This window comes from Dromaius novaehollandiae, chromosome 2 (assembly GCF_036370855.1).
Source record: "Dromaius novaehollandiae isolate bDroNov1 chromosome 2, bDroNov1.hap1, whole genome shotgun sequence".
NCBI lineage: Eukaryota > Metazoa > Chordata > Aves > Casuariiformes > Dromaiidae > Dromaius > Dromaius novaehollandiae.
Genome location: NC_088099.1, coordinates 167839801 through 167852759, shown reverse-complemented (window position 1 = coordinate 167852759; position 12959 = coordinate 167839801). Strand labels below are relative to the sequence as shown.

At 48.8% G+C, this 12959-nt stretch overlaps 1 protein-coding gene across 1 annotated transcript; it reads left to right on the top strand.

Moving 5' to 3' along the window:
- Window positions 1–7107, top strand: LOC112991306 (lymphocyte antigen 6E). Its single transcript, XM_026113697.2, has 3 exons — window positions 1–155; window positions 4864–4983; window positions 6206–7107. Exons 1-3 carry the CDS (start codon window positions 104–106, stop codon window positions 6412–6414), a joined length of 381 nt encoding a protein of 126 aa, XP_025969482.2. The 5' UTR covers window positions 1–103; the 3' UTR covers window positions 6415–7107.
- The last annotated feature ends 5852 nt before the right edge of the window (window positions 7108–12959 follow it).

The following is a 12959-nucleotide window of genomic DNA, read 5'->3' as shown; positions in this document are numbered from 1 at the left end:
GGGCGGGGCCGCCGGCCTTTTCCCGCCCCCGGCGCCCGGCCCTGCCGCCAGCGCTGCGCGCCGCCAGCCTCCCTGCGCAGCTCGCCGGCCCCACCGCCGCACCATGAAGGTTCTGCTGCTCGCCGTGCTGGCTGCGGTGCTGTGCGTGGAGAGAGGTAAGAGGGGGGGGGGAAAACACTCCTTCCCCCCCCCCCCCCGAGGCCACCGCTTCCTCTCCAAGGTCCCTCCACAGCCCCCGGTTTGGGAGCAAATTGAGGGGGAGGGAGCTGCGTCTTGCAGCGTGAGCTCTGGAAGTTGCAGGGCGGGGGGAATCGGTGTTGCAAAGGGGCTGGGGGGACAGGGTTGAGCCCTGTTTGGGGGCTGGTGGGGGCTCTTCCCAAGGCCTGCTTTTCTGCAGTGTCCCCCTTGCAGCAGGAACTTCAGGGCTGCTGTGCCGTATGTATAGGTGCGTATCTCCGGCGGTACGTTTTTTGGAGCTGTTCCCAGTTGCAGCTCGAACAAAGACCAGGGCTGGCTCTGCTCCTCCCTTTCAGTACAGCTAGCCGGGATAACGACGCTGAAACGGGCTGAGATGCAGCGGAGGGGAAGGAGGATGGAGCCCAGCCCCGGCAATGGCTGATGGAGCCAGTTGTGGGCAGAGCCACACGTGGCCCTGGCTCCTGCGGTCCCTCGGCAACATTTAGGGGCAGGCTGGGGTTGCCAACGCATGGGGAGGTGACCCCCAAGGGGCAGGGCCCTGTGGAGCATGTCCTGGGCTTGCCACTAAACCTGAGGAGAACGTGTTTCCTGTTGCTGGGTGTTAAACTGCAAGTTGACCAAGTCGCAGGTCTCTTTTCTTGCCTCCCTGATGACTCAATTTCTGGTTATCGAAACGCCACGGGGCTGTGCAAAACCCCATATTGTTTCCATATGTCAATGCTAGGAAAAGCCAAACAAAGAGCAAATCGGAGAGTTCCTGGCCATCTGAGCACCTGCTTGTAAAACACGGATCCTCCCTATCTCCTGAGAACATAAGTGAAAAGAAACTACTTGTTTCCTGCCCTTCCCATGCTCCTCCTCCCTGTGGGGTCCAAGGAGGCAACTGACAATTAAAGCACTGGGTCAGAGCCCAACTGGCATGTGCTGAATTCCGGCCCAGAAGATGGGCTGTCCAGGCCCAGGCAGGAAGGGGTTTAATCTTCTCCTGCCCTAAAAACCTTTCAGTGTTAGAACAAGTTCTCCTTAGCTGCTGAAAAGGGTTTGTTGCAGGTAGCTTTATCCCCAAACACTCCCGTCATGTCCAGGGACTCTTTCCCCCAAAAAACAGCTTTACCCACTGTTCAGAGATCTGGCGCGTGGTGTATGAGGCTCTTGTCTGAGAGCAGTGGCAAAGAAAAGAGCATTTGGCATAGGGACCGAACGGAAGAGCTGGTGAAGCAACAGCATTTTTCACCACTGCTGCTGAGCTTTAGAGCAGGCTTTTAAAGGCTTTTTTGTGCCTTGCTCCTTGGAAGAATGGACCCAACATGCCTTATCTAAGGAATTCCCCCAAATGATCTGCTCTCTTTCATGAGCTCTTTGTTCCCTCAAGGAGCCGAGCAGCAAACAAATAAACACATAAATACTTCATGTAGAAGAATGCTGCATTTTCTAGTTGGTGAAAACGAGGCTCCCCTTTTACATTGTTCAGTCTTGGCTTTTTTTTTTTTTTTTTTTTTTTTTTTTTTTTAGGCTTGAGCTCCAACTCTTTGCTTTGTCTCCAACTGCGTAAAATAATTCTGCTCCCCTCTTGCGTTTTGTGTCTAATTCAGCCTGTTTGCTTTCTTTACTCTGCAGTGATCAGTAGATTGGGTCGTTCAGTTATCTAGTTTGCTGAAATAGGAAGCGGCAGTACTTAACTGAATGTTTCCTCTCTTAAACTATGTTGCAAGACTCACCTTTCCTGCAGAGATTCAGTCTATGTTTAGTATCTATTACAGGTGTTACAGGTTATAGGTGTGACAAAGGAAAAAGGTGGGGGCAGTTTGGAGACACAGTGGTAGGAACATAGATTTAACCATTTTGCAGAGAATTTCATGGCTAACAACACTTTTATGTGTTATATAATATACAAATATTTTTGATGTTTTTTATATCAGTAATCTCTAAGGCTTAATGAATAGTACTGCACCACTCAGCTTGTGTGTTCAGCGTAGTGACATAATACATGTGGGGTCATATGTGCTACTGTAACGCCCACAAGAAACCTGTAATCCAGTTCATTCCTGGTTGCAGACAGTTTGGTGAGATGGGGTGAGTCACTGATTCTTCATGACTCAGTTTGCCCTCGGGGTGGTTGTGAGGAGAGGTGTTTGGGACAGGTCATCTGAGACTTGAGAGTAGACACACAGGGGATCAGGGGACCAGGAGAGAACTGTGATTGACCCCAGGGTCTCAGGCTGAGTTTGTGGCATTACCAGCGAGGTCGAAAATGCCACCCATAGAAACTATGGGCTCAGCAAGGAGCATTGACAGTCCTTTGACTCAATCACTGGCTCAGTCCTCCTCTTCCTGTCCTAGATCCAGAGGCAAGGTCTACTAGCAGATATTTCCTGAGGTCTTTGACTCAGCTGATGGCCCTGTACTCCTGGGTGCTGTGTGTAGGTTGTAGCTGCTGTGTTAGCTTAGTCAGGTGAATTTTTTCTGTTGCAAGGATTTTTGGCAAATTGATGATACTTTGAAGTGGTGTGAGCCAGTCCAGGAAATTCTTGCTAGGGAGTTGTGGTATTGGCTTTGTTTCCAAACCAGAGTCATCTGGATATCCTGGTGTGACATGCTGGACCTCCCACTAACCTGCTTTATTCCGTTTTCCTGAAAAATGCTGTTGTGCTTTTGTTTTCATCCCCTGCCTTGGCCATGACAGCTTAGAAGTCATTCCTCAGAGCACAACTGCTATTTTTTTCCCCAAATTTCCTGTAAAATGCTTTTTCTGAGAGAAACAGAATGGAGAAGAACCTCAAGAGGTCATGAAGGCCCATGGCAGAATGGGACAGATGCTGACAGATGTTTGTCCAAATTACTCTTCAAAATAGGCCATGGCAAGGACTGCTGAACCTGAACAACTTATCCCAGGGCTTGGCTGACTTCCCCTTGTTTTGGAAAACTGTTTGTGATGGAGCCGAGAGGGGTAGGAGCAGGAATAACACTGCTGAGTCCCTAGCGTCTCCCATCCTGAATCGGATCCCCCTCTGCTTTGCATTGTGTAGACACAGGAGAGACAGGCAGTGCCTCATGAAAGGGCTTGCAGTCTGAGTGCTCAAAAATCGGAGCCCGTGAAGCATCGGGAACAGACCTGAGCTGTCTGCCTATGTAGGTCAACAATTGCAGCATGGGTATGATGTACTTATATGTAAAATACAGAGAACACCGTCCATCCATTGTGAAGTGCACATGTCCCTGCTGAGTCACTGGTCCAGGCTGTTTCTGTGACCATTTCCCCTGGCTGAATATCACTTCCCAATCTTTACCTTTTCTGGGGCAGAGCTAGAGGAAATGCGACGCGAGCTAGCTGGTGCAATCCATCCTGTTGGTGCAGCGTAGGCCATTTTGGGAGACCCACCATGGAGGAAGGCATGCTTTTTTGCTCATGCCAACCCCCCCCCCCACCCCAAATTAGAAAGGCTGGAAGTATGTGCTGCCCTCATAGTGCTATGACTCCCTGGACAGCAAGACTGTGTAAGTGTATAAGATTGCTTCCTAGGAGCAGATCCTGTGGCAGAGGTGCATTAGGAGAAAGCAAAAGGCAGTTTGCTGATGCCCCCTTCAATGCAGGATGTTCAATTTTGACTGGAAAAAAAGAAGTGGTTATAAATGGGACCTTAGTCCATGAGCTCCTGCAACTCCCACAGGACCACAAGGTATGGGTGAATTCAGGGGTTTTAAATGTGGGTGATTGTCCTGGGGTCAGGGAGATGCTGTGACTGAGGCTATATGACAGATGTGTTCCTGTAGCTGGACAGGTAGAAATCTTTGCTGCATTGCTGAAGGACCTGAGTTCAGGTGCTGCTGAAGAGCCTGGGGCGGGAAAGGGCTGTCAGTGGATGTAGTAGGATGTGGGGGTGCAGGTTGCCAGATGTCCTGCTGAGAAATGAATCCCCTATCATCCCATTGCTTTTCTTTTTCCTTTGCCACTGACTCAAAAAATTGTTACTGAGCCTGCTTGGAAAATGAGAGCAAACCACCTGGTGTCCTGTCCCTCTGTAAATAACCCATAGGATTGCTCATGGCAACTGGTCTGGACTTCTGTCTACACCTCCATCCCTCCATTGGCCTTGTCACCTCCTTGCAGGTCTTGCTACAATGCTGGGCTTACTCTAGCTGAGAAGTTGTTCTTTCCACCATGAGCTCAAGCACAGTCTGAGCTTCATGCCCTGCTGCCAAAGGCAGGTCATAGGAAGCTCAAACCTGTGTTCTTGCCTGGAACATTTCCCATCAGTGTCCATGGCAGCGGAGGTGAATTAGCGCAAATTTCCACCTCCGGCCTGCAGGTCTGAACTTGCCACCGTTGTTCAGTTTAAGATTAGCAGCTGTTGTTTGACCCTACTCTTGGTGCAAACAGGTGCCTGGTGACAAACATCAGGCTGACCTGTGATGGCATTGAGACTTTTGTCAGCAATTGGTCCTGCCCAGAGCTCTGTGGAAGACGTTCAAAATGTAACCCATAGACTTGAACCCTTAACTTGGCCAAGCTTGGGGGGGAAAAATCCTATTGCAGATTGACACAGCTCGAATAGCAAACACTGCACTGCGGCTGGATGCAGTGCATGCAAGGTGTTGGAGGTGGGGACTGCTGAGTGGGGACATCTCCTTGCCAGCCTCTAACGGAGGTGTGCCTTTCCCTTGCAGCCCACACGCTGATCTGCTTTTCGTGCTCGGATGCATCCTCCAACTGGGCCTGTCTGAAGCCTGTCAAGTGTGGAGAGAATGAAAACCACTGTGTGACAACGTATGTCGGAATGGGAATCGGTGAGTGTTGACAGGACCTTCTTTTGTCTGTCCTAGCTGTTTTCCCTGATGATCTGGAGAGATGCAAGAAGGTTTTCCTTCCTTTGGCTGGAAGAAGGAGGGATTTCTGCTCAGCAGCTGAGTGTCAGACCGTCCTAGTGCTTTTTACAAGTGCTGCCAAATGGAGTCACATTAAAGCACACGTGCCTGCACCAAAGCCAGGAGTCCAAGGGGAATTTCGGGGTGGAGGGGAAGTTGTTGATGAATCAGTGAAAGGGTGGCAAATGCTGCAGGCTTCCTTGATAGGAAGACTTCAGGGTTACCCTTTCTGCTTCTGCTCTGTGTTGGCTGATGTTTGGGTTGTTTATCCCTGACTCCTGCCTTTGCTGCTTCTCCCTCCGTGGATGCGGTGGGGATGCCAAGAAGGGAGATTTCCAGATTTCCTCCATAAGCACCTGCCTTTCTCAGAAGGGGGAAAAGCACTGAGAAAGATCTGGGGGCCTCTGCTTGTCAGCAGCGCTTCCCAGGCAGGCGGGCTCCTCTGCCAGGTCTCCTTGATGCACTGCAAAGACCCGGCCTGGCCTGCCTTGCTGTTCCCCCCAGCCCTGCCCAGGCACCGGAGAAACCCTCCGCATCTCGCTTGCGGGAGGGAGGGGTGTTGCATGCCTGAGTTGCGCGGTCTGCAACGTGGGCGGGCTGTGCATGCACAAATGGAGACTGGGAGCTTATATAAGCCTGTCATCTTAGCACAGTGCTAATGGTTTCCTATTTCCTGTGCTTGCTGCTAAATTTGCGCTGAGCCTCTCAGTCAAGGCTCGTAACGCAGGCATACACTCGTGAGCCCCTCGCTGGTGCTCCGTATGCCCCGTGCTCCCTGTCTTGCTTGAAAAGTCCAAAGATCAAGCTCAGGTGGGATGTTTCAGGTTCTCTTCTTGAACCGTAGCTGCTAAATTTTGGCCAACAGCCTGAAAGATGTCCCTGGGATGCTGTGCAGTCTCTAGGAGCTGTGTGAAAGTCTGCTGGGGCGTTCTTCGAGATGTGTGGGTTGGCTGAGATTCATGTTGGAGCCTAATGCTGAGAAACATTTTACCCTCTCCATGCTACCCTCCATAGGTCATGGTGATTTAGCTATTTCAGTACTGTTATTTGCTTTGCAGAACAGCTGATCAGAATGCCATGAAACACTTTAAACCTATCCTCTTTCTGCTTTTCTCTTCTCTTTACCCCCCTACCCTATGTTCAGGCAGCAAGTCTGGGCAGTCCATCTCCAAAGGATGCTCTCCAATTTGTCCCAGTGCCGGGATTAATCTCGGCATAGCGGCTGCCTCCGTTTACTGCTGCGACTCCTTCCTGTGCAACATCAGTGGTTCCAGCAACGTGAAAGCCAGCTATGCAGTCCTGGCCTTGGGGATATTGGTCAGCTTCGTCTACGTCCTCAGGGCTCAAGAGTGATGGGGCTGGGCGAGGAAGACCCGGCGCCCTGGGGACGTCGCGGACTCCCCCGGCGCGACGTCGGAAGCCCACCTCTGCGAAGCTGCGCTGCGACTGCCTGCGGTGCCCTGTCTTCCAAGTGCCATCTCAGATCTCATTAGCCAATATCTTCTCTGTTGCTGTCCACAAGGAGACCCTGTACTTCTCAGCAGGCCTCAAAGATGATCGTTTCCCAGACTTTATGCTCTTTCGGCATCAGAGACCTGGGAGGTTGGGCTGAATGGTTCTCCTCCTTCTGTGGACATACCCCACTGCACTCTTACACCTCCTGGCAAAGGTGGATTGTTTTGGAAGGGTTTCTGCTTTTATACCTGTACCCCTGGTTTCTAAGATTGATTAAAACAAGATTGGGACTCACCAAGAAACAATTATCCACAAACATCACTAAATCAAGTATTTAGACATTCCTGCCTCTCGCCTCTGCAGAGGTTTCTGGCACTGGCGTGCCCCAGCGCGAGGGTGGCCCAGGCACTGGGAATGCATGACCCAAAGAGGGACGCATTCCTGGCCCCTCCAGCTGGAGTCTCTTTTTATAAATCATGTCATTTCTTCCAATCCTGGGCTGACTTTTCTGGAAAACGAATGAAGTGTACTTTGTCCCTCTGAGCTCTGTAAGTTCCAGACCTGAATAAACATACTCCTGTTGTTACCTGAGCTGGGACTTGTGCTGTGTTGTGTTTCCTTGCTGAAGCTGGGGAGATTAGAAACGCTGTTATGGGAAAACCCAAATCGTAGACCCAGCACGAGGGCCTCTTATGCCCTTGAGAGGCTTTCAAGTACTCCACCTCGGCAGTCCTTTCAGTTCACATCGTAGCAGCAACTCCAACTCCTCCCCATTCCTCTCCCAGATCAACATCCCTGTAGGCCCGGAGAAGCATACCTTTGCCAGCTTGTTTCGTGTCTCTTGAGAAAGCCTTTTCCAGGTGCATTTTAGTGAAAAATACTAGGGGTTAGGGTCTGATTCTGCTCTGTTGGACAAAAAGCAGCTCTGTTGCTCCTAGCTGAGCAAGCACCCTGGGAGCAGGACCTGTAAAATTAGTCTGCGTGTTACAGTGACTTGGTGCCTCAATCTCCCTGCTTATTAAGTTGGAATAATAGATGGTATCTATGCCTTCAATAATATCTTCAATACCTACATGATCCAGGGTGACAATCTGTCTGCAAAATTTAGTGAAGTTGCAGGTGAAGAGATCACTACTCAGGTATTTAAGTTTGAACTGTAATCACCAGATGGGCTGACAGCGTTCCTGGACTACAGAAGGTGACTTCATCCCCAAACCTGCTGCTCCTGCTGTCCCACCAGATCCTGGGATTTCCCAGGTCTTTTGTGCTTTGCTCTCCTCCTTCCACTCTGGTGTCAGATATGTCTGGCTGAGACGGCCTCTCTGGTTGCAACGCTGCTGCAGACCTGCTAGCCTCAAAGCAAGCCAAAACGGAGCCTTTAAACTGTTCACTAAAAGCATGCTGTCACTCTGGTGACTGATCAGATGCTGCACTAGGCTTTTTTCTAGCAGCAAAAGATGGGTAGCTTTGGCACTCTTGCCTTGCCCTCCTCCTTGCCTCCTTTGCATGTGTTTCTCTTTTGTGTTGAGGAACAAAAAACAGCCTCCCAAGCTGCACAGACCATTTAATTATACTTTTATCCCCTCTTAAATGAGTGATAAGGAGGTCCTTTTCTGTGAAAGATCTGTTCAGCTGTAGAGAAATAAGGGATATTTGCAACAAAAGCTTTTGCATGTTTTTCCCCCTCCTCCTTCTCCCCATCTTTTAATTAAAATTACACAGATGTTAATGATGGCTATTACAACAGGAATCACTGGTCATTTTGACATGGCCCACAATTAGGTGATCAGCTTGGTAAGAATGCACAATGCTCCATTATCTCGTTGGGCCTGAGCCACGCAATCCTCTGATTAATACATCCTCCCTCACCTCTCCGCGTTGGCAGGGCTGCGTTCTTCTGGGAAAGCAGGGCTCAAGGCATGCCTCAACCCAGCATCCGGCCCTTAGCTATGTGTGTTAAACAGCACAGGGCAATTTGGGGAAAAAGTTTTCAAAAGTGGGTGAGTTCATATTCCCTAGCTTTGCTTTTGAGAGGCTGTGCCTGAGCCTTTTTCCTGCGAGGGTTAGAAACCTTGTGCCCAGGGGAAATTTGCTCCAGGCCAGTGGCTGCGGATAGACGCATTAGTCCTTGTGGGATTGCTGCAGATCGGAGGGATGAGAGGGGCCAAGACAGGACCTAGAGCCCTCCACCTTGCAAGCGATGGGACTGCAGCTCTTTTTTAGCCCCAGTGAAGGTAGAGTTTGTTGGCTCTGACCTCATTTACCCTCACAACAGATCTGCTATAAACAGGTTGGATTTAGGAGCCATCAGTGTAGTTGTGTCCTAAAGCCTGTGCATGCCTTTGCAAGACTGTCCTGAGCATGCTGCACTTGAGGATCCCATGGGCTAAAGGCACAAGTGGGATTATAAAACCTGGTTGCCTGTTGCAATAGCACTTTCCTTTGTATTTCTGGATTTTGGAGTTTGCTCATGCCAGGGACTTGCTCATGCATGGGAGCAAAGGCTGGCAGAAAGAGCATTCGACAGGCTACTCACCCTGTATAGATAACAAATAATGTTAAAGGCATTGCCAAGGGAGAGGATCTGAAGGCTAGTTCAGACATATTTTGGAGCCTATAGGCAGGATGAATAGATCGCATATGGAAATCTTTAATTTTTCACTACCTTTTTGTCTGTCTTTCCCTCCTCATGCACTATATTCTTACATACTTACTGCATGGAGTAAGAGATATTTGCAGTTTTCTTTTTTACACGTCTGGCAAAGATCTCCTTGTTACATATATGCGTATTTGAGAGACAGGGGGGGTATGACAGCCTGTCAAATGCAAGAGATGAAATTCAACTGTTTGATCCCAGGCATCATGTGATCAGTTCTGCCACCTCTCACAATTTCTGGTCCTACCGTAGATACTTTTCCTGCAAATCTCCAACACCTGAAATCATGTGAGAATTTCAGCCGCCATAAAGAGCAAGAGTAAAGGCCATAAAATGTGCAACTGTAATTATTAAAAAAATAAAAAAAGAAGAAAATAAATAGGAGGAACTCAGCATTTGCAGAGCATTAAAACTCATGGCTAGTTAAACCGGAAAGTTGGAACTGGAGGGCTGTGATGGGACAATTCTTAAATACTTTGAATGTGTTCACTTAGACTGTGGAATTAAAAAGCTGAATCTCAGCAGAAAACTCACAAGTTCATGTTCCCTGACAGGACAAGAGGTTAAGAGGGGAGGCAGCTTTGCTCTGTACAAGTGTAAAATATCCCAGTATGGTTTTCACTAGAAAATGAACAGCTTAGGTAAAAAAATGACACACTTTGGAGTGTACTAATGAGAAAATGGTTTCTGTGCTTCCGTCCTGGAAATGTCCATATTTCAACGGCAGCTGCTGCTGTCTACCACTGCGTTAACGTCACAGGGGCTCCCATTTTTGTGTATTGTCTGTACATGCTCAAAGCTTGTTGCAGCACTAGTTTTATCAGCTCGAGTTCACTGTGTTTGCTGTTCGCTGAAAGGAGGACTTAAAAGAGAGCAAAGTCCACCCGCCAATTTTTGAGACACTTCTTGCGAAAGGGCAGAGTTTCTTTTTTAGGAAAACACGGATGTTATGTGACTTCCTTGCACACGCAGCCAGAACAAATAAGACTAGTTACTTAAGCGGGACTCGACACTGTTACTCAAACAATGTCCTTGCTTGGTTTTGATTTACTCAAATTACAGCTGTTAGAAACAGTTCTCCCCCCAGAGCCCCTCTTTGCAATGAAGAAGGCCTCTGCGGGAAGCCTCGTACCTCTGGTAGGGGTGGCTGTGTCTCCGTGATGGAGCGAGGCAGGGGTGTCCTCTTCACCCCCCTCCCATCTCTGATGGAGGCAGAGTCCCTGGTCTGGATGCTTGGAGGCTTTGATCACAGTTGGTGCTAAAGGATCCTCCCCACCAAGGACCTGTGTCCCCAAGTCCCAGACATGTGAGATGCGGCAGTGACGTGCCTCGGATACAGAAGCTGCGAATCTCAAGGTCTCCACAGTGGAAGGGGGGCAGGAATCGGACCTCCAAGTGGAAATGGCTGGATGCACGACAGCAGGCACCTGCTGGCACAACCACCGCGTTTGGTCCCCTGTCCCAAGTCCCTCTGTCCAGTGTTCCCAATGCTTTTACACCTTGAAGTGCTCTTGCTACGCTGGTCCACCAGGGCTTCCTCACCTGGGCTATACTTTTACCATTGCCCTCAGCGTTGAGGTGCTGGAGGTCTCAGCTTTTTGGTGGGAAGATACCGGAGAGCTCTGAATCCTCCTTTGCTCCTGGTAGAGTTATTTGCCACCTGGGAAGTTGGTGTCAGACGCTGTCAGGCTGGAATGGGGTAGTCACACCCAGCCTTGCACTGTGCTGGGAGCCTTCACGGTGCAAGGGAAGCAAAGCTCTGGGTAGGTCCTGCCATCTACTGGCTTCTGCCAGACCTAGGAGAGATGTTTTAAAGCCCAGATCTCACAGGTCAAGGAGAAACCCTTAACGAAGCTGTAAGTGCAAGCACGGAGCCAAAGGCATGCTACGGAGGGCAGGCTTTTAACCAGATAATTGCATGCAAAGTAGACATCAGAGGCATTAGAGACAAATTGAATGTATTAATTTGTCCAGTTCTGCTCCATTAGAGTAAATTGAGAAATCAAAGGCATAACAGGCTCTCCAGGTCCAACGTTTTCCAGGGTAATGTTTTTCCAGCCAATCTCCTACTATTTCATCAAAACCGAAAACATTTCATGAAAATATAACAAGCCCAATAAAGTGTTCATGGGGAAAAAAAAGATTGAAACATTTTATTTCAGCATTGTTGAATGATCTCATTTCGTTTGTACTGTTACGTTGAAATATTCATTTTACTAATATATATATATATATGTGAAATTTGTAACTGTGCATTGCATATATAGTAGCAGAAGAAGCACAATAAAGAAACATTCATTTCTTGAAATATATCAATGTAAGTATAATACAGTGTATGCTACTTTCTGTTTGATATTTTACTTCCATAAAAAGTAATGGAATTAATTAAAAAGATACATTTGAAACAACATTTTTGGATGGTTCTGAGTTATAGACATTACAAATACTACCTCTCACTTTGTGTAAAAGAAAGAGCTTGGATGTGAGTCAAAGCCCAGGGCTGGCAGTTGCAGGGCCAGTCAGAAGGACAGAGGGAGACAGATGTACGACTGAATCTAGAGACAGTGAGGGAGGGCTGAATCCATTCTTGCACTCTCAAGGCCATTGGAGTCTCTTCCTGTTGATAGATAAAGAGCAGGGATTGTCTTTGCTTTCAATACCCATGCTCATAAATATCTTGCACTTGCCCATGACCCCAGGGGGAGTGGATAGGCTTTGTTTTTTTTGTGTCTGGGCTCTTTCTTGTTGGAGGAAACGGCTATTTTAGACACATAATGGCCCCTGTGTGGCTATTTGTGGGCAGCTGCTGCTCTTTGCACTCCTTGGGCTGCAGCGCTGCGGGGGCTGCTCTGCCCCCTCCCCTGCCCGTGGGTGACCGAGCGGATGGAGGCAGGGGGCTAACTGCTCTGGAGACTCCCCCCAACCATCCTGAACGTCGGAAGGTTCTTGCTGCTTTGCAAAGGTGTGCAGTTATATTTTTTTGTTTAAATCTTTGTTATTTTGGTGGGCCCAATAGGCTTGAATCCATGGGAGAAGGAGATTATGATCCCCGGGGAATATAAGGTAAATGAAAAATAATAGGCATGGGCTCTGGGGAGTTTTCTTAGGAACTCTGGGGAGTTTCTTAGACCACAGGCTGTCTGATACAAACAAATAAAAATATCCTTTCTTCTCTCACTACAACTCCAGCCTGCACTATCTCCTTCATGAGAAAGGGGTCTTCTCCACTGCACTCCCTCCTTGCAATCAGTATTTTGCAGCTTTGCCTACGTCTTTCTCTGGCTTCTGGGCAGAACTGGGCAAATGGATGGAGCAGCCTGCAGTGACGGAGTATTTTCCGGATGGGAGGGCAGTGCACTAGCAGGACACTATTTTGGGACAGAAGAAACCTGCTGCTGAAGAAACTATGCCTCCCTCCTGCCAGGCGCCCCTGTGTTCTTTCCACTCACATTGCCTTCCATGTCCCTGCTCCTGCTCATCCGTGGGTGGGGTCTCCCACTTTTCAGGGGTTCAGGAAGTTCAGGTAGATGGTGCTGTTTCTCCAGTCCGAGAGGGGACACCTTTCCAACCTCAGCCATTCTGTGATTAATGTTTTATCTCAGAGGCGTCAGAGATATTTCCTTCATTAAGGTTTATATTTCCAGGTGAACCTGGTTAAGAGATGCAATGATACCAGCGAATTAAAGTACTTCTTGAAATAAAGCCACAGCGGCTGCTCCCTGTGTTTCGGTTTCAGTTGGCTCTGCAGTTGTTACTCACTGGTATCCCAAGAACGTGTTTATCATCT